We start from the raw sequence: 27,707 nt of genomic DNA on the forward strand, positions 1-27,707 counted from the left end.
GAGACAGGACAGGAGACAGAGCAGACAGGACAGGAGACAGAGCAGACAGGACAGGAGACAGAGCAGACAGGACAGGAGACAGAGCAGACAGGACAGGAGACAGAGCAAACAGGACAGGAGACAGAGCAGACAGGACAGGAGACAGAGCAGACAGGAGACAGCAGACAGGACAGGAGACAGAGAAGACAAGACAGGAGAAAGAGCAGACAATAAGGAGCTTACAGGACAGGATACAAGAAGGAGCAGACAGGACAGGAGACAGAGCAGACAAGACAGGAGACAGAGCAGACAGAATAGGAGACAGAGAAGACAGAATAGGAGACATAGCAGACAGAATAGGAGACAGAGCAGACAGGAGACAGAGCAGACAGGGCAGGAGACAGAGCAGACAGGACAGGAGACGGAGAAGACAAGACAGGAGAAAGACAGACAAGAAGGAGAGCAGACAGGACAGGAGACAGAGCAGACAGGACAGGAGACAGAGCAGACAAGAAGGAGAGCAGACAAGACAGGAGACAGAGCAGACAAGAGACAGAGCAGACAAGAAGGAGAGCAGACAGGACAGGAGACAGAGCAGACAGGACAGGAGACAGAGCAGACAAGAAGGAGAGCAGACAAGACAGGAGACAGAGCAGACAGAACAGGAGACAGAGCAGACAAGAGACAGAGCAGACAGGACAGGAGACAGAGCAGACAGGACAGGAGACAGAGCAGACAAGAAGGAGAGCAGACAAGACAGGAAACAGAGCAGACAAGAGACAGAGCAGACAGGACAGGAGACAGAGCAGACAGGACAGGAGACAGAGCAGACAAGAAGAAGAGCAGATAGGACAGGAGACAGAGCAGACAGAACAGGAGACAGAGCAGACAGAACAGGAGACAGTGCAGACAAGAGACAGAGCAGACAGGACAGGAGACAGAGCAGACAAGACAGGAGACAGAGCAGACAGAATAGGAGACATAGCAGACAGAATAGGAGACAGAGCAGACAGGAGACAGAGCAGACAGGCCAGGAGACAGAGCAGACAGGTCAGGAGACGGAGAAGACAAGACAGGAGAAAGACAGACAAGAAGGAGAGCAGACAGGACAGGAGACAGAGCAGACAGGACAGGAGACAGAGCAGACAAGAAGGAGAGCAGACAAGACAGGAAACAGAGCAGACAAGAGACAGAGCAGACAGGACAGGAGACAGAGCAGACAAGAAGGAGAGCAGACAGGACAGGAGACAGAGCAGACAGGACAGGAGACAGAGCAGACAAGAAGGAGAGCAGACAGGACAGGAGACAGAGCAGACAGAACAGGAGACAGAGCAGACAGAAGAGGAGACAGAGCAGACAAGAGACAGAGCAGACAGGACAGGAGACAGAGCAGACAGGACAGGAGACAGAGCAGACAGGACAGGAGACAGAGCAGACAGGACAGGAGACAGAGCAGACAGGACAGGAGACAGAGCAGACAGGAGACAGCAGACAGGACAGGAGACAGAGAAGACAAGACAGGAGAAAGAGCAGACAATAAGGAGCTTACAGGACAGGATACAAGAAGGAGCAGACAGGACAGGAGACAGAGCAGACAAGACAGGAGACAGAGCAGACAAGAGACAGAGCAGGAGACAGAGCAGACAAGACAGGGGACAGAGCAGACAGAATAGGAGACAGAGCAGACAGAATAGGAGACATAGCAGACAGAATAGGAGACAGAGCAGACAGGAGACAGAGCAGACAGGCCAGGAGACAGAGCAGACAGGACAGGAGACGGAGAAGACAAGACAGGAGAAAGACAGACAAGAAGGAGACAGAGCAGACAAGAGACAGAGCAGACAGGACAGATGACAGAGCAGACAAGAAGGAGAGCAGACAGGACAGGAGACAGAGCAGACAGGACAGGAGACAGAGCAGACAGAACAGGAAACAGAGCAGACAAGAGACAGAGCAGACAGGGCAGGAGACATAGCAGACAGGACAGGAGACAGAGCAGACAAGAAGGAGAGCAGACAAGACAGGAAACAGAGCAGACAAGACACAGAGCAGACAGGACAGGAGACAGAGCAGACAAGAAGGAGAGCAGACAGGACAGGAGACAGAGCAGACAGGACAGGAGACAGAGCAGACAAGAAGGAGAGCAGACAGGACAGGAGACAGAGCAGACAGGACAGGAGACAGAGCAGACAAGAAGGAGAGCAGACAAGACAGGAAACAGAGCAGACAAGAGACAGAGCAGACAGGACAGGAGACAGAGCAGACAAGAAGGAGAGCAGACAGGACAGGAGACAGAGCAGACAGAACAGGAGACAGAGCAGACAGAACAGGAGACAGAGCAGACAAGAGACAGAGCAGACAGGGCAGGAGACATAGCAGACAGGACAGGAGACAGAGCAGACAAGAAGGAGAGCAGACAAGACAGGAAACAGAGCAGACAAGACACAGAGCAGACAGGACAGGAGACAGAGCAGACAAGAAGGAGAGCAGACAGGACAGGAGACAGAGCAGACAGGACAGGAGACAGAGCAGACAAGAAGGAGAGCAGACAGGACAGGAGACAGAGCAGACAGAACAGGAGACAGAGCAGACAAGAAGGAGAGCAGACAAGACAGGAGACAGAGCAGACAAGAAGGAGAGCAGACAAGAAGGAGAGCAGATAGGACAGGAGACAGAACAGGAGACAGAGCAGACAGGAACAGGAGACAGAGAAGACAGGAGACAGAGCAGACAAGAAGGAGAGCAGACAAGACAGGAGACAGAGCAGACAAGAGAGAGCAGACAGGACAGGAGACAGAGCAGACAGAACAGGAGACAGAGCAGAAAGAACAGGAGACAGAGCAGACAGAACAGGAGACAGAGCAGACAGAACAGGAGACAGAGCAGACAGAACAGGAGACAGAGCAGAAAGAACAGGAGACAGAGCAGACAGGACAGCAGACAGAGCAGACAGGACAGGAGACAGAGCAGACAAGAAGGAGAGCAGACAGGACAGGAGACAGAGCAGACAGAACAGGAGACAGAGCAGACAGAACAGGAGACAGAGCAGACAGAACAGGAGACAGAGCAGACAAGACAGGAGACAGAGCAGACAGGAGACAGAGCAGACAGGAGAGGAGACAGAGCAGACAGGACAGGAGACAGAGCAGACAGGACAGGAGACAGAGCAGACAGGACAGGAGACAGAGCAGACAGGACAGGAGACAGAGCAGACAGGACAGGAGACAGAGCAGACAGGACAGGAGACAGAGCAGACAAGAAGGAGAGCAGACAAGACGGGAAACAGAGCAGACAAGAGACAGAGCAGACAGGACAGGAGACAGAGCAGACAGGACAGGAGACAGAGCAGACAAGAAGAAGAGCAGATAGGACAGGAGACAGAGCAGACAGAACAGGAGACAGAGCAGACAGAACAGGAGACAGTGCAGACAAGAGACAGAGCAGACAGGACAGGAGACAGAGCAGACAAGACAGGAGACAGAGCAGACAGAATAGGAGACATAGCAGACAGAATAGGAGACAGAGCAGACAGGAGACAGAGCAGACAGGCCAGGAGACAGAGCAGACAGGACAGGAGACGGAGAAGACAAGACAGGAGAAAGACAGACAAGAAGGAGAGCAGACAGGACAGGAGACAGAGCAGACAGGACAGGAGACAGAGCAGACAAGAAGGAGAGCAGACAAGACAGGAAACAGAGCAGACAAGAGACAGAGCAGACAGGACAGGAGACAGAGCAGACAAGAAGGAGAGCAGACAGGACAGGAGACAGAGCAGACAGGACAGGAGACAGAGCAGACAAGAAGGAGAGCAGACAGGACAGGAGACAGAGCAGACAGAACAGGAGACAGAGCAGACAGAAGAGGAGACAGAGCAGACAAGAGACAGAGCAGACAGGACAGGAGACAGAGCAGACAGGACAGGAGACAGAGCAGACAGGACAGGAGACAGAGCAGACAGGACAGGAGACAGAGCAGACAGGAGACAGCAGACAGGACAGGAGACAAGACAGGAGAAAGAGCAGACAATAAGGAGCTTACAGGACAGGATACAAGAAGGAGCAGACAGGACAGGAGACAGAGCAGACAAGACAGGAGACAGAGCAGACAAGAGACAGAGCAGGAGACAGAGCAGACAAGACAGGAGACAGAGCAGACAAGACAGGGGACAGAGCAGACAGAATAGGAGACAGAGCAGACAGAATAGGAGACATAGCAGACAGAATAGGAGACAGAGCAGACAGGAGACAGAGCAGACAGGCCAGGAGACAGAGCAGACAGGACAGGAGACGGAGAAGACAAGACAGGAGAAAGACAGACAAGAAGGAGACAGAGCAGACAAGAGACAGAGCAGACAGGACAGGTGACAGAGCAGACAAGAAGGAGAGCAGACAGGACAGGAGACAGAGCAGACAGGACAGGAGACAGAGCAGACAGAACAGGAAACAGAGCAGACAAGAGACAGAGCAGACAGGACAGGAGACAGAGCAGACAAGAAGGAGAGCAGACAGGACAGGAGACAGAGCAGACAGGACAGGAGACAGAGCAGACAAGAAGGAGAGCAGATAGGACAGGAGACAGAGCAGACAGAACAGGAGACAGAGCAGACAGAACAGGAGACAGTGCAGACAAGAGACAGAGCTGACAGGACAGGAGACAGAGCAGACAGGACAGGAGACAGAGCAGACAGGACAGGAGACAGAGCAGACAGGACAGGAGACAGAGCAGACAGGACAGGAGACAGAGCAGACAAGAAGGAGAGCAGACAAGACAGGAAACAGAGCAGACAAGAGACAGAGCAGACAGGACAGGAGACAGAGCAGACAAGAAGGAGAGCAGACAGGACAGGAGACAGAGCAGACAGAACAGGAGACAGAGCAGACAGAACAGGAGACAGAGCAGACAAGAGACAGAGCAGACAGGACAGGAGACATAGCAGACAGGACAGGAGACAGAGCAGACAGGACAGGAGACAGAGCAGACAAGAAGGAGAGCAGACAAGACAGGAAACAGAGCAGACAAGACACAGAGCAGACAGGACAGGAGACAGAGCAGACAAGAAGGAGAGCAGACAGGACAGGAGACAGAGCAGACAGGACAGGAGACAGAGCAGACAAGAAGGAGAGCAGACAGGACAGGAGACAGAGCAGACAGAACAGGAGACAGAGCAGACAGAACAGGAGACAGAGCAGACAAGAAGGAGAGCAGACAAGACAGGAGACAGAGCAGACAAGAAGGAGAGCAGACAAGAAGGAGAGCAGATAGGACAGGAGACAGAACAGGAGACAGAGCAGACAGGAACAGGAGACAGAGAAGACAGGAGACAGAGCAGACAAGAAGGAGAGCAGACAAGACAGGAGACAGAGCAGACAAGAGAGAGCAGACAGGACAGGAGACAGAGCAGACAGAACAGGAGACAGAGCAGAAAGAACAGGAGACAGAGCAGACAGAACAGGAGACAGAGCAGACAGGACAGGAGACAGAGCAGACAAGAGACAGAGCAGACAGAACAGGAGACAGAGCAGACAGAACAGGAGACAGAGCAGAAAGAACAGGAGACAGAGCAGACAGGACAGCAGACAGAGCAGACAGGACAGGAGACAGAGCAGACAAGAAGGAGAGCAGACAGGACAGGAGACAGAGCAGACAGAACAGGAGACAGAGCAGACAGAACAGGAGACAGAGCAGACAGAACAGGAGACAGAGCAGACAAGACAGGAGACAGAGCAGACAGGAGACAGAGCAGAGAGGAGACAGAGCAGACATGAGACAGAGCAGACAGGAGACAGAGCAGACAGGAGACAGAGCAAACAGGACAGGAGACAGAGCAGACAAGAAGGAGAGCAGACAGGACAGGAGACAGAGCAGACAGGACAGGAGACAGAGCAGACAAGAAGGAGAGCAGATAGGACAGGAGACAGAGCAGACAGAACAGGAGACAGAGCAGACAAGAGACAGAGCAGACAGGACAGGAGACAGAGCAGACAGAACAGGAGACAGAGCAGACAAGAAGGAGAGCAGACAGGACAGGAGACAGAGCAGACAGGAGACAGAGCAGACAAGAAGGAGAGCAGACAGGACAGGAGACAGAGAAGACAGAACAGGAGACAGAGCAGACAGAACAGGAGACAGAGCAGACAGGACAGGAGACAGATCAGACAGGACAGGAGACAGAGCAGACAAGAAGGAGAGCAGACAAGACAGGAAACAGAGCAGACAAGATACAGAGCAGACAGGACAGGAGACAGAGCAGACAGGACAGGAGACAGAGCAGACAAGAAGGAGAGCAGATAGGACAGGAGACAGAGCAGACAGAACAGGAGACAGAGCAGACAGAACAGAAGACAGAGCAGACAAGAGACAGAGCAGACAGGACAGGAGACAGAGCAGACAAGACAGGAGACAGAGCAGACAGGACAGGAGACAGAGCAGACAAGAAGGAGAGCAGATAGGACAGGAGACAGAGCAGACAGAACAGGAGACAGAGCAGACAAGAGACAGAGCAGACAGGAGACAGAGCAGACAGGACAGGAGACAGAGCAGACAGGACAGGAGACAGAGCAGACAAGACAGGAGACAGAGCAGACAGGACAGGAGACAGAGCAGACAAGAAGGAGAGCAGATAGGACAGGAGACAGAGCAGACAGAACAGGAGACAGAGCAGACAAGAGACAGAGCAGACAGGAGACAGAGCAGACAGGACAGGAGACAGAGCAGACAAGAAGGAGAGCAGACAAGACAGGAAACAGAGCAGACAAGAGACAGAGCAGACAGGACAGGAGACAGAGCAGACAAGAAGGAGAGCAGACAGGACAGGAGACAGAGCAGACAGGACAGGAGACAGAGCAGACAAGAAGGAGAGCAGACAGGACAGGAGACAGAGCAGACAGAACAGGAGACAGAGCAGACAGAACAGGAGACAGAGCAGACAAGAGACAGAGCAGACAGGAGACAGAGCAGACAGGACAGGAGACAGAGCAGACAAGAAGGAGAGCAGATAGGACAGGAGACAGAGCAGACAGAACAGGAGACAGAGCAGACAGAACAGGAGACAGAGCAGACAAGAGACAGAGCAGACAGGACAGGAGACAGAGCAGACAGGACAGGAGACAGAGCAGACAGGACAGGAGACAGAGCAGACAAGAAGGAGAGCAGACAAGACAGGAAACAGAGCAGACAAGACACAGAGCAGACAGGACAGGAGACAGAGCAGACAAGAAGGAGAGCAGACAGGACAGGAGACAGAGCAGACAGGGAAGGAGACAGAGCAGACAGAGCAGACAGAACAGGAGACAGAGCAGACAGAACAGGAGACAGAGCAGACAAGAGACAGAGCAGACAGGACAGGAGACAGAGCAGACAGGACAGGAGACAGAGCAGACAAGAAGGAGAGCAGACAAGACAGGAAACAGAGCAGGAGACAGAGTAGACAAGAAGGAGAGCAGACAGGACAGGAGACAGAGCAGACAGAACAGGAGACAGAGCAGACAGAACAGGAGACAGAGCAGACAAGACAGGAGACAGAGCAGACAAGAAGGGGAGCAGACAAGAAGGAGAGCAGATAGGACAGGAGACAGAACAGGAGACAGAGCAGACAGGAACAGGAGACAGAGAAGACAGGAGACAGAGCAGACAAGAGACAGAGTAGACAGGACAGGAGACAGAGCAGACAGAACAGGAGACAGAGCATACAGAACAGGAGACAGAGCAGACAGACCAGGAGACAGAGCAGACAGAACAGGAGACAGAGCAGACAAGACAGGAGACAGAGCAGACAGGACAGGAGACAGAGCAGACAGAACAGGAGACAGAGCAGACAAGACAGGAGAGAGAGCAGACAAGAGACAGAGCAGACAGAACAGGAGACAGAACAGAAAGAACAGGAGACAGAGCAGACAGGACAGGAGACAGAGCAGAAAGAACAGGAGACAGAGCAGAAAGAACAGGAGACAGAGCAGACAAGACAGGAGACAGAGCAGACAAGACAGGAGACAGAGCAGACAAGACAGGAGACAGAGCAGACAGAACAGGAGACAGAGCAGAAAGAACAGGAGACAGAGCAGACAGAACAGGAGACAGAGCAGACAGAACAGGAGACAGAGCAGACAGAACAGGAGACAGAGCAGACAGAACAGGAGACAGAGCAGACAGAACAGGAGACAGAGCAGACAAGACAGGAGACAGAGCAGACAAGACAGGAGACAGAGCAGACAAGACAGGAGGCAGAGCAGAAAAGAAGGAGAGCAGATAGAACAGGAGACAGAGCAGACAGGAACAGGAGACAGAGAAGACAGGAGACAGAGCAGACAAGAAGGAGAGCAGACAAGACAGGAGACAGAGCAGACAGGACAGGAGACAGAGCAGACAGAACAGGAGACAGAGCAGACAGAACAGGAGACAGAGCAGACAGAGCAGGAGACAGAGCAGACAGAGCAGGAGACAGAGCAGACAGAGCAGGAGACAGAGCAGACAGAGCAGGAGACAGAGCAGACAAGACAGGAGACAGAGCAGACAGAACAGGAGACAGAGCAGACAGAGAAGGAGACAGAGCAGACAGAGCAGGAGACAGAGCAGACAGAGCAGGAGACAGAGCAGACAGAGCAGGAGACAGAGCAGACAAGACAGGAGACAGAGCAGACAGGAACAGGAGACAGAGAAGACAAGAAGGAGAGCAGACAAGACAGGAGACAGAGCAGACAAGAAGGAGAGCAGACAGTACAGGAGACAGAGCAGAAAAGAGACAGAGCAGACAGGACAGGAGACAGAGCAGACAAGAAGGAGAGCAGACAGGCCAGGAGACAGAGCAGACAAGAAGGAGAGCAGACAGGACAGGAGACAGAGCAGACAGAACAGGAGACAGAGCAGACAGAACAGGAGACAGAGCAGACAAGAGACAGAGCAGACAGGACAGGAGACAGAGCAGACAGGACAGGAGACAGAGCAGACAGGACAGGAGACAGAGCAGACAAGAAGGAGAGCAGATAGGACAGGAGACAGAGCAGACAGAACAGGAGACAGAGCAGACAGAACAGGAGACAGAGCAGACAAGAGACAGAGCAGACAGGACAGGAGACAGAGCAGACAGGACAGGAGACAGAGCAGACAGGACAGGAGACAGAGCAGACAGGAGAGCAGATAGACAGGAGACAGAGCAGACAAGACACAGAGCAGACAGGACAGGAGACAGAGCAGACAAGAAGGAGAGCAGACAGGACAGGAGACAGAGCAGACAGGACAGGAGACAGAGCAGACAAGAAGGAGAGCAGACAGGACAGGAGACAGAGCAGACAGAACAGGAGACAGAGCAGACAGAACAGGAGACAGAGCAGACAAGAGACAGAGCAGACAGGACAGGAGACAGAGCAGACAGGACAGGGGACAGAGCAGACAAGAAGGAGAGCAGACAAGACAGGAAACAGAGCAGACAAGACACAGAGCAGACAGGACAGGAGACAGAGCAGACAAGAAGGAGAGCAGACAGGACAGGAGACAGAGCAGACAGGACAGGAGACAGAGCAGACAAGAAGGAGAGCAGACAGGACAGGAGACAGAGCAGACAGAACAGGAGACAGAGCAGACAGAACAGGAGACAGAGCAGACAAGAGACAGAGCAGACAGGACAGGAGACAGAGCAGACAGGACAGGAGACAGAGCAGACACGACAGGAGACAGAGCAGACAAGAAGGAGAGCAGACAAGACAGGAAACAGAGCAGACAAGAGACAGAGCAGACAGGACAGGAGACAGAGCAGACAAGAAGGAGAGCAGACAGGACAGGAGACAGAGCAGACAGGACAGGAGACAGAGCAGACAGAACAGGAGACAGAGCAGACAAGAGACAGAGCAGACAGGACAGGAGACAGAGCAGACAGGACAGGAGACAGAGCAGACAAGAAGGAGAGCAGATAGGACAGGAGACAGAGCAGACAGGACAGGAGACAGAGCAGACAGGACAGGGGACAGAGCAGACAAGAAGGAGAGCAGACAGGACAGGAGACAGAGCAGACAGGACAGGAGACAGAGCAGACAAGAAGGAGAGCAGACAGGACAGGAGACAGAGCAGACAGAACAGGAGACAGAGCAGACAGAACAGGAGACAGAGCAGACAGAACAGGAGACAGAGCAGACAGAACAGGAGACAGAGCAGACAAGAAGGAGAGCAGAGAAGACAGGAGACAGAGCAGACAAGAAGGAGAGCAGACAAGAAGGAGAGCAGATAGGACAGGAGACAGAACAGGAGACAGAGCAGACAGGAACAGGAGACAGAGAAGACAGGAGACAGAGCAGACAAGAAGGAGAGCAGACAAGACAGGAAACAGAGCAGACAAGAGACAGAGCAGACAGGACAGGAGACAGAGCAGACAGAACAGGAGACAGAGCAGACAGAACAGGAGACAGAGCAGACAAGAGACAGAGCAGACAGGACAGGAGACAGAGCAGACAGGACAGGAGACAGAGCAGACAGGACAGGAGACAGAGCAGACAGGACAGGAGACAGAGCAGACAGGACAGGAGACAGAGCAGACAAGAAGGAGAGCAGATAGGACAGGAGACAGAGCAGACAGAACAGAAGACAGAGCAGACAGAACAGGAGACAGAGCAGACAAGAGACAGAGCAGACAGGACAGGAGACAGAGCAGACAGGACAGGAGACAGAGCAGACACGACAGGAAACAGAGCAGACAAGACACAGAGCAGACAGGACAGGAGACAGAGCAGACAGAACAGGAGACAGAGCAGACAAGAGACAGAGCAGACAGGACAGGAGACAGAGCAGACAGGACAGGAGACAGAGCAGACAGGACAGGAGACAGAGCAGACAGGACAGGAGACAGAGCAGACAGGACAGGAGACAGAGCAGACAAGAAGGAGAGCAGATAGGACAGGAGACAGAGCAGACAGAACAGAAGACAGAGCAGACAGAACAGGAGACAGAGCAGACAAGAGACAGAGCAGACAGGACAGGAGACAGAGCAGACAGGACAGGAGACAGAGCAGACACGACAGGAAACAGAGCAGACAAGACACAGAGCAGACAAGACACAGAGCAGACAGGACAGGAGACAGAGCAGACAAGAAGGAGAGCAGACAGGACAGGAGACAGAGCAGACAGGACAGGAGACAGAGCAGACAAGAAGGAGAGCAGACAGGACAGGAGACAGAGCAGACAGGACAGGAGACAGAGCAGACAAGAAGGAGAGCAGATAGGACAGGAGACAGAGCAGACAGGACAGGAGACAGAGCAGACAGGACAGGGGACAGAGCAGACAAGAAGGAGAGCAGACAGGACAGGAGACAGAGCAGACAGGACAGGAGACAGAGCAGACAAGAAGGAGAGCAGACAGGACAGGAGACAGAGCAGACAGAACAGGAGACAGAGCAGACAGAACAGGAGACAGAGCAGACAGAACAGGAGACAGAGCAGACAAGAAGGAGAGCAGACAAGACAGGAGACAGAGCAGACAAGAAGGAGAGCAGACAAGAAGGAGAGCAGACAGAACAGGAGACAGAGCAGACAGGAACAGGAGACAGAGAGACAGGAGACAGAGCAGACAAGAAGGAGAGCAGACAAGACAGGAGACAGAGCAGACAAGAGACAGAGCAGACAGGACAGGAGACAGAGCAGACAGAACAGGAGACAGAGCAGACAGAACAGGAGACAGAGCAGACAGAACAGGAGACAGAGCAGACAGAACAGGAGACAGAGCAGACAGAACAGGAGACAGAGCAGAAAGAACAGGAGACAGAGCAGAAAGAACAGGAGACAGAGCAGACAGAACAGGAGAAAGAGCAGACAAGACAGGAGACAGAGCAGACAGAACAGGAGACAGAGCAGAAAGAACAAGAGACAGAGCAGACAGAACAGGAGACAGAGCAGACAAGACAGGAGACAGAGCAGACAAGAAGGAGAGCAGACAAGACAGGAGACAGAGCAGACAAGAAGGAGAGCAGATAGAACAGGAGACAGAGCAGACAGGAACAGGAGACAGAGAAGACAGGAGACAGAGCAGATAGAACAGGAGACAGAGCAGACAGGAACAGGAGACAGAGAAGACAGGAGACAGAGCAGACAAGAAGGAGAGCAGACAAGACAGGAGACAGAGCAGACAGGACAGGAGACAGAGCAGACAGAACAGGAGACAGAGCAAACAGAACAGGAGACAGAGCAGACAGAACAGGAGACAGAGCAGACAGAACAGGAGACAGTGCAGACAGAGAAGGAGACAGAGCAGACAAGACAGGAGACAGAGCAGAAAGAACAGGAGACAGAGCAGAAAGAACAGGAGACAGAGCAGAAAGAACAGGAGACAGAGCAGACAAGACAGGAGACAGAGCAGACAAGACAGGAGACAGAGCAGACAAGACAGGAGACAGAGCAGACAAGACAGGAGACAGAGCAGACAAGAGACAGAGCAGACAGAACAGGAGACAGAGCAGACAGAACAGGAGACAGAGCAGACAGAACAGGAGACAGAGCAGACAGAACAGGAGACAGAGCAGACAGAACAGGAGACAGAGCAGACAAGACAGGAGACAGAGCAGACAAGAAGGAGAGCAGACAAGACAGGAGACAGAGCAGACAAGAAGGAGAGCAGATAGAACAGGAGACAGAGCAGACAGGAACAGGAGACAGAGAAGACAGGAGACAGAGCAGACAAGAAGGAGAGCAGACAAGACAGGAGACAGAGCAGACAGGACAGGAGACAGAGCAGACAGAACAGGAGACAGAGCAGACAGAGCAGGAGACAGAGCAGACAGAGCAGGAGACAGAGCAGACAGAGCAGGAGACAGAGCAGACAGAGCAGGAGACAGAGCAGACAGAGCAGGAGACAGAGCAGACAGAGCAGGAGACAGAGCAGACAGAGCAGGAGACAGAGCAGACAGAGCAGGAGACAGAGCAGACAGGAACAGGAGACAGAGAAGACAAGAAGGAGAGCAGACAAGACAGGAGACAGAGCAGACAAGAAGGAGAGCAGACAGTACAGGAGACAGAGCAGACAAGAGACAGAGCAGACAGGACAGGAGACAGAGCAGACAAGAAGGAGAGCAGACAGGACAGGAGACAGAGCAGACAGGACAGGAGACAGAGCAGACAAGAAGGAGAGCAGACAGGACAGGAGACAGAGCAGACAGAACAGGAGACAGAGCAGACAGAACAGGAGACAGAGCAGACAAGAGACAGAGCAGACAGGACAGGAGACAGAGCAGACAGGACAGGAGACAGAGCAGACAGGACAGGAGACAGAGCAGACAGGACAGGAGACAGAGCAGACAAGAACGAGAGCAGATAGGACAGGACACAGAGCAGACAGAACAGGAGACAGAGCAGACAGAACAGGAGACAGAGCAGACAGGACAGGAGACAGAGCAGACAAGAAGGAGAGCAGACAAGACAGGAAACAGAGCAGACAAGACAAAGAGCAGACAGGACAGGAGACAGAGCAGACAAGAAGGAGAGCAGACAGGACAGGAAACAGAGCAGACAAGACAAAGAGCAGACAGGACAGGAGACAGAGCAGACAGGACAGGAGACAGAGCAGACAAGAGACAGAGCAGACAGGACAGGAGACAGAGCAGACAGAACAGGAGACAGAGCAGACAGAACAGGAGACAGAGCAGACACGACAGGAGACAGAGCAGACACGACAGGAGACAGAGCAGACAGGACAGGAGACAGAGCAGACACGACAGGAGACAGAGCAGACAAGAAGGAGAGCAGACAGGACAGAGCAGACAGAGACAGAGCAGACAAGACAGGAGAGCAGACAGGACAGGAGACAGAGCAGACAGAGCAGACAGGACAGGAGACAGAGCAGACAGAACAGGAGACAGAGCAGACAGAACAGGAGACAGAGCAGACAAGACAGGAGACAGAGCAGACAAGAAGGAGAGCAGACAAGACAGGAGACAGAGCAGACAAGAAGGAGAGCAGATAGAACAGGAGACAGAGAGACAGGACAGGAGACAGAGAAGACAGGAGACAGAGCAGACAGGGCAGACAGGAACAGGAGACAGAGAAGACAGGAGACAGAGCAGACAAGAAGGAGAGCAGACAAGACAGGAGACAGAGCAGACAGGACAGGAGACAGAGCAGACAGAACAGGAGACAGAGCAGACAGAACAGGAGACAGAGCAGACAGAACAGGAGACAGAGCAGACAGAACAGGAGACAGTGCAGACAGAGCAGGAGACAGAGCAGACAGAGCAGGAGACAGAGCAGACAAGACAGGAGACAGAGCAGACAGAACAGGAGACAGAGCAGACAGAACAGGAGACAGAGCAGAAAGAACAGGAGACAGAGCAGAAAGAACAGGAGACAGAGCAGAAAGAACAGGAGACAGAGCAGAAAGAACAGGAGACAGAGCAGACAAGACAGGAGACAGAGCAGACAAGACAGGAGACAGAGCAGACAAGAGACAGAGCAGACAGAACAGGAGACAGAGCAGACAAGACAGGAGACAGAGCAGACAAGACAGGAGACAGAGCAGACAAGACAGGAGACAGAGCAGACAAGACAGGAGACAGAGCAGACAAGAAGGAGAGCAGACAAGACAGGAGACAGAGCAGACAAGAAGGAGAGCAGACAGAACAGGAGACAGAGCAGACAGGAACAGGAGACAGAGAAGACAGGAGACAGAGCAGACAGAGCAGAGCAGATAGGACAGGAGACAGAGCAGACAGGACAGGAGACAGAGCAGACAGGACAGGGGACAGAGCAGACAGAAGGAGAGCAGACAGGACAGGAGACAGAGCAGACAGGACAGGAGACAGAGCAGACAAGAAGGAGAGCAGACAGGACAGGAGACAGAGCAGACAGAACAGGAGACAGAGCAGACAGAACAGGAGACAGAGCAGACAGAACAGGAGACAGAGCAGACAAGAAGGAGAGCAGACAAGACAGGAGACAGAGCAGACAAGAAGGAGAGCAGACAAGAAGGAGAGCAGACAGAACAGGAGACAGAGCAGACAGGAACAGGAGACAGAGAGACAGGAGACAGAGCAGACAAGAAGGAGAGCAGACAAGACAGGAGACAGAGCAGACAAGAGACAGAGCAGACAGGACAGGAGACAGAGCAGACAGAACAGGAGACAGAGCAGACAGAACAGGAGACAGAGCAGACAGAACAGGAGACAGAGCAGACAGAACAGGAGACAGAGCAGACAGAACAGAGACAGAGCAGACAGAACAGGAGACAGAGCAGAAAGAACAGGAGACAGAGCAGACAGAACAGGAGACAGAGCAGACAGGACAGGAGACAGAGCAGACAGAACAGGAGACAGAGCAGAAAGAACAGGAGACAGAGCAGACAGAACAGGAGACAGAGCAGACAGACAGGAGACAGAGCAGACAAGAAGGAGAGCAGACAAGACAGGAGACAGAGCAGACAAGAAGGAGAGCAGATAGAACAGGAGACAGAGCAGACAGGAACAGGAGACAGAGAAGACAGGAGACAGAGCAGATAGAACAGGAGACAGAGCAGACAGGAACAGGAGACAGAGAAGACAGGAGACAGAGCAGACAAGAAGGAGAGCAGACAAGACAGGAGACAGAGCAGACAGGACAGGAGACAGAGCAGACAGAACAGGAGACAGAGCAGAACAGAACAGGAGACAGAGCAGAGCAGAACAGGAGACAGTGCAGACAGAGAAGGAGACAGAGCAGACAGACAGGAGACAGAGCAGAAAAGACAGGAGACAGACAGAGAACAGGAGACAGAGCAGACAGAACAGAGCAGAAAGAACAGGAGACAGAGCAGAAAGAACAGGAGACAGAGCAGACAAGACAGGAGACAGAGCAGACAGAGCAGACAGAGCAGACAGGACAGAGCAGACAGAACAGGAGACAGAGCAGACAGAACAGAGACAGAGCAGACAGAACAGGAGACAGAGCAGACAGAACAGGAGACAGAGCAGACAGAACAGGAGACAGAGCAGACAAGACAGGAGACAGAGCAGACAAGACAGGAGACAGAGCAGACAAGAAGGAGAGCAGACAAGACAGGAGACAGAGCAGACAAGAAGGAGAGCAGAGAGAACAGGAGACAGAGCAGACAGGAACAGGAGACAGAGAAGACAGGAGACAGAGCAGACAAGAAGGAGAGCAGACAGAACAGGAGACAGAGCAGACAGGACAGGAGACAGAGCAGACAGAACAGCAGAGCAGACAGAGCAGGAGACAGAGCAGACAGAGCAGGAGACAGAGCAGACAGAGCAGGAGACAGAGCAGACAGAGCAGGAGACAGAGCAGACAGAGCACAGAGCAGACAGAGCAGACAGAGCAGACAGGAGAGACAGAGCAGACAGACAGGAGACAGGAGAGCAGACAAGACAGGAGACAGAGCAGACAAGAAGGAGAGCAGACAGTACAGGAGACAGAGCAGACAAGAGACAGAGCAGACAGGACAGGAGACAGAGCAGACAAGAAGGAGAGCAGACAGGACAGGAGACAGAGCAGACAGGACAGGAGACAGAGCAGACAAGAAGGAGAGCAGACAGGACAGGAGACAGAGCAGACAGAACAGGAGACAGAGCAGACAGAACAGGAGACAGAGCAGACAAGAGACAGAGCAGACAGGACAGGAGACAGAGCAGACAGGACAGGAGACAGAGCAGACAGGACAGGAGACAGAGCAGACAGGACAGGAGACAGAGCAGACAAGAACGAGAGCAGATAGGACAGGACACAGAGCAGACAGAACAGGAGACAGAGCAGACAGAACAGGAGACAGAGCAGACAGAACAGGAGACAGAGCAGACAAGAAGGAGAGCAGACAAGACAGGAAACAGAGCAGACAAGACAAAGAGCAGACAGGACAGGAGACAGAGCAGACAAGAAGGAGAGCAGACAAGACAGGAAACAGAGCAGACAAGACAAAGAGCAGACAGGACAGGAGACAGAGCAGACAGGACAGGAGACAGAGCAGACAAGAACGAGAGCAGATAGGACAGGAGACAGAGCAGACAGAACAGGAGACAGAGCAGACAGAACAGGAGACAGAGCAGACAAGAGACAGAGCAGACAGGACAGGAGACAGAGCAGACAGGACAGGAGACAGAGCAGACACGACAGGAGACAGAGCAGACAAGAAGGAGAGCAGACAAGACAGGAAACAGAGCAGACAAGAGACAGAGCAGACAAGAAGGAGAGCAGACAGGACAGGAGACAGAGCAGACAAGAAGGAGAGCAGACAGGACAGGAGACAGAGCAGACAGAACAGGAGACAGAGCAGACAGAACAGGAGACAGAGCAGACAAGACAGGAGACAGAGCAGACAAGAAGGAGAGCAGACAAGACAGGAGACAGAGCAGACAAGAAGGAGAGCAGATAGAACAGGAGACAGAGCAGACAGGAACAGGAGACAGAGAAGACAGGAGACAGAGCAGATAGAGCAAACAGGAACAGGAGACAGAGAAGACAGGAGACAGAGCAGACAAGAAGGAGAGCAGACAAGACAGGAGACAGAGCAGACAGGACAGGAGACAGAGCAGACAGAACAGGAGACAGAGCAGACAGAACAGGAGACAGAGCAGACAGAACAGGAGACAGAGCAGACAGAACAGGAGACAGTGCAGACAGAGCAGGAGACAGAGCAGACAGAGCAGGAGACAGAGCAGACAAGACAGGAGACAGAGCAGACAGGACAGGAGACAGAGCAGACAGAACAGGAGACAGAGCAGAAAGAACAGGAGACAGAGCAGAAAGAACAGGAGACAGAGCAGAAAGAACAGGAGACAGAGCAGATAGAACAGGAGACAGAGCAGACAAGACAGGAGACAGAGCAGACAAGACAGGAGACAGAGCAGACAAGAGACAGAGCAGACAGAACAGGAGACAGAGCAGACAAGACAGGAGACAGAGCAGACAAGACAGGAGACAGAGCAGACAAGACAGGAGACAGAGCAGACAAGAAGGAGAGCAGACAAGACAGGAGACAGAGCAGACAAGAAGGAGAGCAGATAGAACAGGAGACAGAGCAGACAGGAACAGGAGACAGAGAAGACAGGAGACTGAGCAGACAAGAAGGAGAGCAGACAAGACAGGAGACAGAGCAGACAGGACAGGAGACAGAGCAGACAGAACAGGAGACAGAGCAGACAGAACAGGAGACAGAGCAGACAGAGCAGGAGACAGAGCAGACAGAGCAGGAGACAGAGCAGACAAGACAGGAGACAGAGCAGACAAGACAGGAGACAGAGCAGACAGGAACAGGAGACAGAGAAGACAAGAAGGAGAGCGAGCAGACAGGAACAGGAGACAGAGAAGACAAGAAGGAGAGCAGACAAGACAGGAGACAGAGCAGACAAGAAGGAGAGCAGACAGTACAGGAGACAGAGCAGACAAGAAGGAGAGCAGACAGGACAGGAGACAGAGCAGACAGGACAGGAGACAGAGCAGACAAGAAGGAGAGCAGACAGGACAGGAGACAGAGCAGACAGAACAGGAGACAGAGCAGACAGAACAGGAGACAGAGCAGACAAGAGACAGAGCAGACAGGACAGGAGACAGAGCAGACAGGACAGGAGACAGAGCAGACAGGACAGGAGAGAGCAGACAAGAAGGAGAGCAGACAAGACAGGAAACAGAGCAGACAAGAGACAGAGCAGACAGGACAGGAGACAGAGCAGACAAGAAGGAGAGCAGACAGGACAGGAGACAGAGCAGACAGGACAGGAGACAGAGCAGACAAGAAGGAGAGCAGACAGGACAGGAGACAGAGCAGACAGAACAGGAGACAGAGCAGACAGAACAGGAGACAGAGCAGACAAGACAGGAGACAGAGCAGACAGAGGAGAGCAGACAAGACAGGAGACAGAGCAGACAGAAGGAGAGCAGATAGAACAGGAGACAGAGCAGACAGAGCAGAGAAGACAGGAGACAGAGCAGACAAGAAGGAGAGCAGACAAGACAGGAGACAGAGCAGACAGGACAGGAGACAGAGCAGACAGAACAGGAGACAGTGCAGACAGAGCAGGAGACAGAGCAGACAGAACAGGAGACAGAGCAGACAAGACAGGAGACAGAGCAGACAGACAAGACAGGAGACAGAGCAGAAAGAGCAGATAGAACAGGAGACAGAGCAGACAGGAACAGGAGACAGGAGACAGAGCAGATAGAACAGGAGACAGAGCAAACAGGAACAGGAGACAGAGAAGACAGGAGACAGAGCAGACAAGAAGGAGAGCAGACAAGACAGGAGACAGAGCAGACAGGACAGGAGACAGAGCAGACAGAACAGGAGACAGAGCAGACAGAACAGGAGACAGAGCAGACAGAACAGGAGACAGTGCAGACAGAGCAGGAGACAGAGCAGACAGAGCAGGAGACAGAGCAGACAAGACAGGAGACAGAGCAGACAGAACAGGAGACAGAGCAGAAAGAACAGGAGACAGAGCAGAAAGAACAGGAGACAGAGCAGAAAGAACAGGAGACAGAGCAGAAAGAACAGGAGACAGAGCAGACAAGACAGGAGACAGAGCAGACAAGAGACAGAGCAGACAGAACAGGAGACAGAGCAGACAGAACAGGAGACAGAGCAGACAAGACAGGAGACAGAGCAGACAAGACAGGAGACAGAGCAGACAAGAAGGAGAGCAGACAAGACAGGAGACAGAGCAGACAAGAAGGAGAGCAGATAGAACAGGAGACAGAGCAGACAGGAACAGGAGACAGAGAAGACAGGAGACAGAGCAGACAAGAAGGAGAGCAGACAAGACAGGAGACAGAGCAGACAGGACAGGAGACAGAGCAGACAGAACAGGAGACAGAGCAGACAGAGCAGGAGACAGAGCAGACAGAGCAGGAGACAGAGCAGACAGAGCAGGAGACAGAGCAGACAGAGCAGGAGACAGAGCAGACAGAGCAGGAGACAGAGCAGACAAGACAGGAGACAGAGCAGACAGGAACAGGAGACAGAGAAGACAAGAAGGAGAGCAGACAAGACAGGAGACAGAGCAGACAAGAAGGAGAGCAGACAGTACAGGAGACAGAGCAGACAAGAAGGAGAGCAGACAGGACAGGAGACAGAGCAGACAGGACAGGAGACAGAGCAGACAGGAAGGAGAGCAGACAGGACAGGAGACAGAGCAGACAGAACAGGAGACAGAGCAGACAAGAGACAGAGCAGACAGGACAGGAGACAGAGCAGACAGGACAGGAGACAGAGCAGACACGACAGGAGAGATCAGACAAGACAGGAAACAGAGCAGACAAGACAGGAAACAGAGCAGACAAGAGACAGAGCAGACAGGACAGGAGACAGAGCAGACAAGAAGGAGAGCAGACAGGACAGGAGACAGAGCAGACAGGACAGAAGACAGAGCAGACAAGAAGGAGAGCAGACAGGACAGGAGACAGAGCAGACAGAACAGGAGACAGAGCAGACAGAACAGGAGACAGAGCAGACAAGAAGGAGAGCAGACAAGACAGGAGACAGAGCAGACAAGAAGGAGAGCAGATAGAACAGGAGACAGAGCAGACAGGAACAGGAGACAGAGAAGACAGGAGACAGAGCAGATAGAACAGGAGACAGAGCAGACAGGAACAGGAGACAGAGAAGACAGGAGACAGAGCAGACAAGAAGGAGAGCAGACAAGACAGGAGACAGAGCAGACAGGACAGGAGACAGAGCAGACAGAACAGGAGACAGAGCAGACAGAACAGGAGACAGAGCAGACAGAACAGGAGACAGTGCAGACAGAACAGGAGACAGTGCAGACAGAGCAGGAGACAGAGCAGACAAGACAGGAGACAGAGCAGACAGAACAGGAGACAGAGCAGAAAGAACAGGAGACAGAGCAGAAAGAACAGGAGACAGAGCAGAAAGAACAGGAGACAGAGCAGACAAGACAGGAGACAGAGCAGACAAGACAGGAGACAGAGCAGACAAGAGACAGAGCAGACAGAACAGGAGACAGAGCAGACAGAACAGGAGACAGAGCAGACAGAACAGGAGACAGAGCAGACAGAACAGGAGACAGAGCAGACAGAACAGGAGACAGAGCAGACAAGACAGGAGACAGAGCAGACAAGACAGGAGACAGAGCAGACAAGACAGGAGACAGAGCAGACAAGAAGGAGAGCAGACAAGACAGGAGACAGAGCAGACAAGAAGGAGAGCAGATAGAACAGGAGACAGAGCAGACAGGAACAGGAGACAGAGAAGACAGGAGACAGAGCAGACAAGAAGGAGAGCAGACAAGACAGGAGACAGAGCAGACAGGAGACAGAGCAGACAGAACAGGAGACAGAGCAGACAGAACAGGAGACAGAGCAGACAGAGCAGGAGACAGAGCAGACAGAGCAGGAGACAGAGCAGACAGAGCAGGAGACAGGAGACAGAGCAGACAGACAAGACAGGAGACAGACAGACAGGAACAGGAGACAGAGAAGACAAGAAGGAGAGCAGACAAGACAGGAGACAGAGCAGACAAGAAGGAGAGCAGACAGTACAGGAGACAGAGCAGACAAGAGACAGAGCAGACAGGACAGGAGACAGAGCAGACAAGAAGGAGAGCAGACAGGACAGGAGACAGAGCAGACAGGACAGGAGACAGAGCAGACAAGAAGGAGAGCAGACAGGACAGGAGACAGAGCAGACAGAACAGGAGACAGAGCAGACAGAACAGGAGACAGAGCAGACAAGAGACAGAGCAGACAGGACAGGAGACAGAGCAGACAGGACAGGAGACAGAGCAGACAGGACAGGAGACAGAGCAGACAAGAACGAGAGCAGATAGGACAGGACACAGAGCAGACAGAACAGGAGAAAGAGCAGACAGAACAGGAGACAGAGCAGACAAGAGACAGAGCAGACAGGACAGGAGACAGAGCAGACAGGACAGGAGACAGAGCAGACAGGACAGGAGACAGAGCAGACAAGAAGGAGAGCAGACAAGACAGGAAACAGAGCAGACAAGACACAGAGCAGACAGGACAGGAGACAGAGCAGACAAGAAGGAGAGCAGACAGGACAGGAGACAGAGCAGACAGGACAGGAGACAGAGCAGACAAGAAGGAGAGCAGACAGGACAGGAGACAGAGCAGACAGAACAGGAGACAGAGCAGACAGAACAGGAGACAGAGCAGACAAGAGACAGAGCAGACAGGACAGGAGACAGAGCAGACAGGACAGGAGACAGAGCAGACACGACAGGAGACAGAGCAGACAAGAAGGAGAGCAGACAAGACAGGAAACAGAGCAGACAAGAGACAGAGCAGACAGGACAGGAGACAGAGCAGAGACAAGAAGGAGAGCAGACAGGACAGGAGACAGAGCAGACAGGACAGGAGACAGAGCAGACAAGAAGGAGAGCAGACAGGACAGGAGACAGAGCAGACAGAACAGGAGACAGAGCAGACAGAACAGGAGACAGAGCAGACAAGACAGGAGACAGAGCAGACAAGAAGGAGAGCAGACAAGACAGGAGACAGAGCAGACAAGAAGGAGAGCAGACAAGAAGGAGAGCAGATAGGACAGGAGACAGAACAGGAGACAGAGCAGACAGGAACAGGAGACAGAGAAGACAGGAGACAGAGCAGACAAGAAGGAGAGCAGACAAGACAGGAGACAGAGCAGACAAGAGACAGAGCAGACAAGAGACAGAGCAGACAGGACAGGAGACAGAGCAGACAGAACAGGAGACAGAGCAGAAAGAACAGGAGACAGAGCAGACAGAACAGGAGACAGAGCAGACAAGAGACAGAGCAGACAGAACAGGAGACAGAGCAGACAGAACAGGAGACAGAGCAGAAAGAACAGGAGACAGAGCAGAAAGAACAGGAGACAGAACAGGAGACAGAGCAGACAAGACAGACAGAGACAGAGCAGACAGGAGACAGAGCAGACAGAACAGGAGACAGAGCAGAAAGAACAGGAGACAGAGCAGACAGAACAGGAGACAGAGCAGACAAGACAGGAGACAGAGCAGACAAGACAGGAGACAGAGCAGACAAGAAGGAGAGCAGACAAGACAGGAGACAGAGCAGACAAGAAGGAGAGCAGACAAGACAGGAGACAGAGCAGACAGGAGAGGAGACAGAGCAGACAGAACAGGAGACAGAGCAGACAGAACAGGAGACAGTGCAGACAGAGCAGGAGACAGAGCAGACAGAGCAGGAGACAGAGCAGACAGAGAAGGAGACAGAGCAGACAAGACAGGAGACAGAGCAGACAGGAACAGGAGACAGAGAAGACAAGAAGGAGAGCAGACAAGACAGGAGACAGAGCAGACAAGAAGGAGAGCAGACAGTACAGGAGACAGAGAAGACATGACAGGAGACAGAGAAGACATGACAGGAGACAGAGAAGACATGACAGGAGACAGAGAAGACATGACAGGAGACAGAGAAGACATGACAGGAGACAGAGCAGACAGAACAGGAGACAGAGCAGACAGAACAGGAGACAGAGCAGACAGAACAGGAGACATAGAATACATGAGGGGAGACAGAGCAGACAGGACAGGAGACAGAACAGGAGACAGAGAAGACATGACAGGAGACAGAGCAGACAGGACAGGAGAGCAGACAAGAAGGAGACAGAACAGACCAGACGCAGAAGACAGGACAGGTCACAGGGATGGTACTGGTCCCATGAAAATAATAATATTTATCTAATAAGTGAAAAACAGCATGATCAATTATGGGCCTAGATAATACATTAAAAGGTACTATATAGCCTACACCCAGACATAGGCTAGACAGCACCAGCAGACTAACATGGAATACCTACCCTGCACACCACACACTGCCAGTTGGATCCGCTGTCCCGGGGCTTGTACTCGTCAGACAGGCATTTGAGGTGATAGACACGAAAGCAGTTGTCACACACCAGCACGTCTCCGGGCAGGTGGCACTCGAAGCAATACCAGTCGTGGCTCTCTGCCTCCCATTCCTGAAACATACGGAGCACAGTGATCGGTGCCCCCCCTCCGCACCGACCTGACGGCTGGGCTGCTGGAGACTAGTCTACACCCCCAGCCAGGGGGCCACTCCTGGACCCACTTCACCAGCTGTTCCACAACACACATCACAGTTCTTTGATCTATGCATATTTATCTTATATCCAGGTCGCCCTTGGAAAAGAGGTCTTCTGACCTCAATTGGACTTCCTGTATAAATAAATGTTAAATAAAAACGTTTTTACTGGTAGCCTATACAAACATTATCTCACAACAACAGTTATAGAATGTTTAGTTAGTGAATTCTGACTGACCTCCTCCTGCGGCTCGCTCTCCGTCTGCAATCAAACACCCCCATCATTGATTAATTAACTAGCAAATAAACAGTGTACGTACAGTGGATTGTGTAGCATAACCCCTGTGCAAGCCAATTATTTAAAGGGCAATCTCTTAAATAAACCTCTTGGGAAGGAAGGATGAGAGTATTACAGGCCTAAGGCTGATGTATGACCATTGCGGAAACGCTTGCTTCCTGGAATGTAATTATTAGCACACATATCTAAGATATTTCGCCCTCTCTGTGTTCTGAGGCTAGATGAAGTATGCCTCCCAAATGGCACCCTATTCCCTATATAGTGCCCAACTTTTGACAAGAGCCCTGGTGGGCTTTGGTCTAAAGTAGTGCACTATAAAGGGAATAGGGTGCCATTTAGGAAGCAACCAAAGTTCATATTAAACCCTGATGTGGCCGTGCATGCATGAAAGGCTGATGGAAGCTCAGGAAGGGTGGGGGAAATTCCTGCCAACCTGAACCTGCTGCTCAAAGCATTACTCATGATTTACTATAGTCTAGTTACAGGTTTCACACATAGAGCTAGAAACCATCTGCCTGCCTGGGATTCAAACCAACAACCTCCTCATAGTCTGGAGTGGTAAAGGAAGTGAATAAGGACGTATTATTGCAACTAGCCTACACCTTCCCACAAAACCCTTTCTTTCAGATGAAGGAATAAAAACATCCTAGTTGAGGTGGTTAACACAGGACAACCTAACCTACGACACTCCATCAGTGCAGAATCCTTGTGTCCTTCCCTCCAACTCTATCCAGCCTCTGTTGCACATGCTCTGTTTAAACCTAGTGAGCTGGAGAGCACTCCATCACAGGGGAGCAGAGAGGAGGAGCCCAAACTAACACACAGAGCCATAAATAGTCATAAAGGACAAAAGGACAGTGCATAGACGCAGCAGTGCCACTGCCAGCCTAGAGGGAGAGCCTGATGTAAAGCAAGCTCTGCCAGAGGCAAATCATTTTTATTTAGGCCTCACCCCACCAAGGCCTCCACAAGGTCTCTCCATATCTTTTCCTGTCCAGGGCTATTTTGGATGGCTCTTTCCAGTTGAGACCTAGTCTGTTGGTGGTGTTCAGCCCTTCTAGATGTGCCTGGCCCAGTTCCACTGCACAGTCAAGTGTAGAAGGGTACTTCACGGTCCATGCCGTGTCCCTGTCCTATTGTATTCTGAATGAAAAGGGTGAGGCCTATGGGGAAGCACTGTCTGATGATGCTTCCTACAGTGTAACATTGCCTACCTCACTTGGAGTGTTAAATATCCCCACCACACTGGCATGATGTTACAGTGTGGTGGTTATTGCAGAGATGAAATCAAGTGAAGGACATCCAACATCCTCAAGTAACAAAAGGCTGTTGCACATGTATAATAACACAAGGGAGAGTTATAACATTTTTTTTATACAAATATATCATACGTTATTGACATTGTTAACCAAAGCAATTCTATCTATTTTGTCGAATTTTTATAATTGACCCCCTAAAACAGCAGAGGGGGAACTTTTAGGAGGGAGAATGAGCCTTGTCTAAAACGGTCAACAAAAGCAGACGGGTTGTGAGGGGAGGTGCTAGCTAGTACCCGTAGGGCCGACCCAGTTTGGCTCATGCTGTCTCCCAACCCCAATAACACTGTCAAGAGTCTCAAGCTGGGACACGCCAGGCAGAGAGAAAGCAGGCTGAGCAGAGATGTGCCTGGAAGCACAGGTCCATCTATTACATAAGCCAGCCTGGGGATCCATCTTAAATAGCATTCCTTACATAGTGCACTACCTTTTACCAGAACCTTATGGGCCCGGGTCAAAAGGAGTGAACTATATAGGGAATAGGGTGACATTATGCAGGCACCAGCACTCTGCACTGCAGCAGGCTAGCTGAGCCAACCTCCCTATAGACACACCACATACCCATTCCTCTCAGGAGAGCTGTAGAGATCATTACAAATACAGGCCACACTGCCCTCCCTGCATTCCCAATACATAACCATGAAGCTACTAGCTAAGGCCAGACATGAAGACACTGTATGTGTCCCAAATGGCACCCTATTCCATATATAAAATTGCACTACTTTTGACCAGAGTGCTATGGGCCCTTGTCGTGCTTTAACTAGGGGAAAGGGTGCTATTTGGCTTTCCCCACTGAGTTTCACCTCAAACACATCCATCAACAAGCCATTCTGCCACTCTCTTCTGATTAACTGAACAAACCAGGATATGGAATATCATAAACAAGAAGAGTCTAAATAATAACGATGGGCGTGCCTGGATTAAATCCACTCTGACTTTGGTCCATTATCTATTTACTTTGGAACGTATTTATCAAGGGTTGATCCTCTAACATGCTGACCAAACCGGCCATATTGCGTGAGCGAGTGTTGCAAGATAAATTTACACAAACTTGTTATTCAATAATTTCTTCCAAACTGCTTGGGCGCGTCTGCATAACCAGGCGCTAAAATAGAATTAGGTTTTATTTTAGGCACTTGACGCGCTTCAAGTCCCACCACTCTCATCTACTCATTGGTTTTTACAAGCATATACCCACGTGGGTGATTGAAATACTGTATGAACGAGGTCCACACTCCAGTCCAGTTGGTGGCGGTAATGCACCTTAAATTTGGTTGCCAACCGCCATCTAAAATCTGAACAAGATTAAAAAAATTGACCAAAAACAAACTAGGTTTCTCCTTTTCATCTGTGGATGAATTATCGGGAGTAGAGAACACACCATTTTGTAACACTCAAAATGAGTCAGAATTCTACAAAGATCCAGCAACAAATAAAAAGGACCATATGAATTTCAGTTAAAATAACAACCCAAAGTCTCCCAATACAAATTAGCTAGCAACAGCAAGCTACCTAAATGGCCATGAATGTTTCATTTGTTTTGATCTGTCCCCAAATGAATATAGTTGGTTTTGGTATTTTAACCTGCGCGTCATGGACACATCTGGTGTGGATAGACAAAACCAGCATGCGTACACAGACACACGCGCGGTGCCGGTTTGGTCAGCATGTACGTTTATGATCAACGGTGAGGAATATCAACAAATACTGCTGCTGTTGCGGAGGAAAGAAACATTCTTGCGTCTAAAATTGCACCCTATGGGACCGGGTCAAAAGTAGTGCACTATATAGGGAATAGGGTGCCATTTGGGATGCAATCCCTGGTCACTTCCAAGGACACAAACATGACAGTTGGATTGAATCCAGGCACTTGAGACAACGGAACTTCATAATGTACTGTAATTACGTCGACATTCTTCAGATACACAATACAAATGCGATGCTGACCTATGAAATCAGTCAGCTAACATTTCTAAGGACAGTCAGGCATAAATAGGCTGTATCCCAAAGACCCCTATTCTATATAGTGCACTACTTTTGACCAGGGAACCCCATAGGCCCTGATCAAAAGTAGTGCACAACATAGGGAATATGAGTCCATTTGGGATGTAACCATAGTATAGACAACACACCACCATACC

General features: G+C 51.6%; 1 protein-coding gene across 14 annotated transcripts in view; it reads right to left on the minus strand.

Moving 5' to 3' along the window:
• LOC139376041 (zinc finger MYND domain-containing protein 11-like) overlaps nt 1–27,707 on the minus strand; it is a 45,464-nt gene that overhangs the window by 10,872 nt on the left and 6,885 nt on the right. For 7 of the 14 annotated variants that reach the window (XM_071118147.1, XM_071118144.1, XM_071118141.1 and 4 more), the window contains 2 exons: nt 24,191–24,214; nt 23,708–23,869 (listed from right to left, as the gene is read on the minus strand). In XM_071118147.1, coding sequence (XP_070974248.1) covers nt 23,708–23,869; nt 24,191–24,214 — 186 coding nt within the window. Of the gene's footprint in view, nt 1–23,707; nt 23,988–24,190; nt 24,215–27,707 lie in introns of all 14 variants that reach the window. The other 7 variants (XM_071118150.1, XM_071118148.1, XM_071118146.1 and 4 more) reach the window with 2 other exon arrangements.

Source organism: Oncorhynchus clarkii, chromosome 20 (assembly GCF_045791955.1).
Source record: "Oncorhynchus clarkii lewisi isolate Uvic-CL-2024 chromosome 20, UVic_Ocla_1.0, whole genome shotgun sequence".
NCBI classification, from domain to species: Eukaryota; Metazoa; Chordata; class Actinopteri; order Salmoniformes; family Salmonidae; genus Oncorhynchus; species Oncorhynchus clarkii.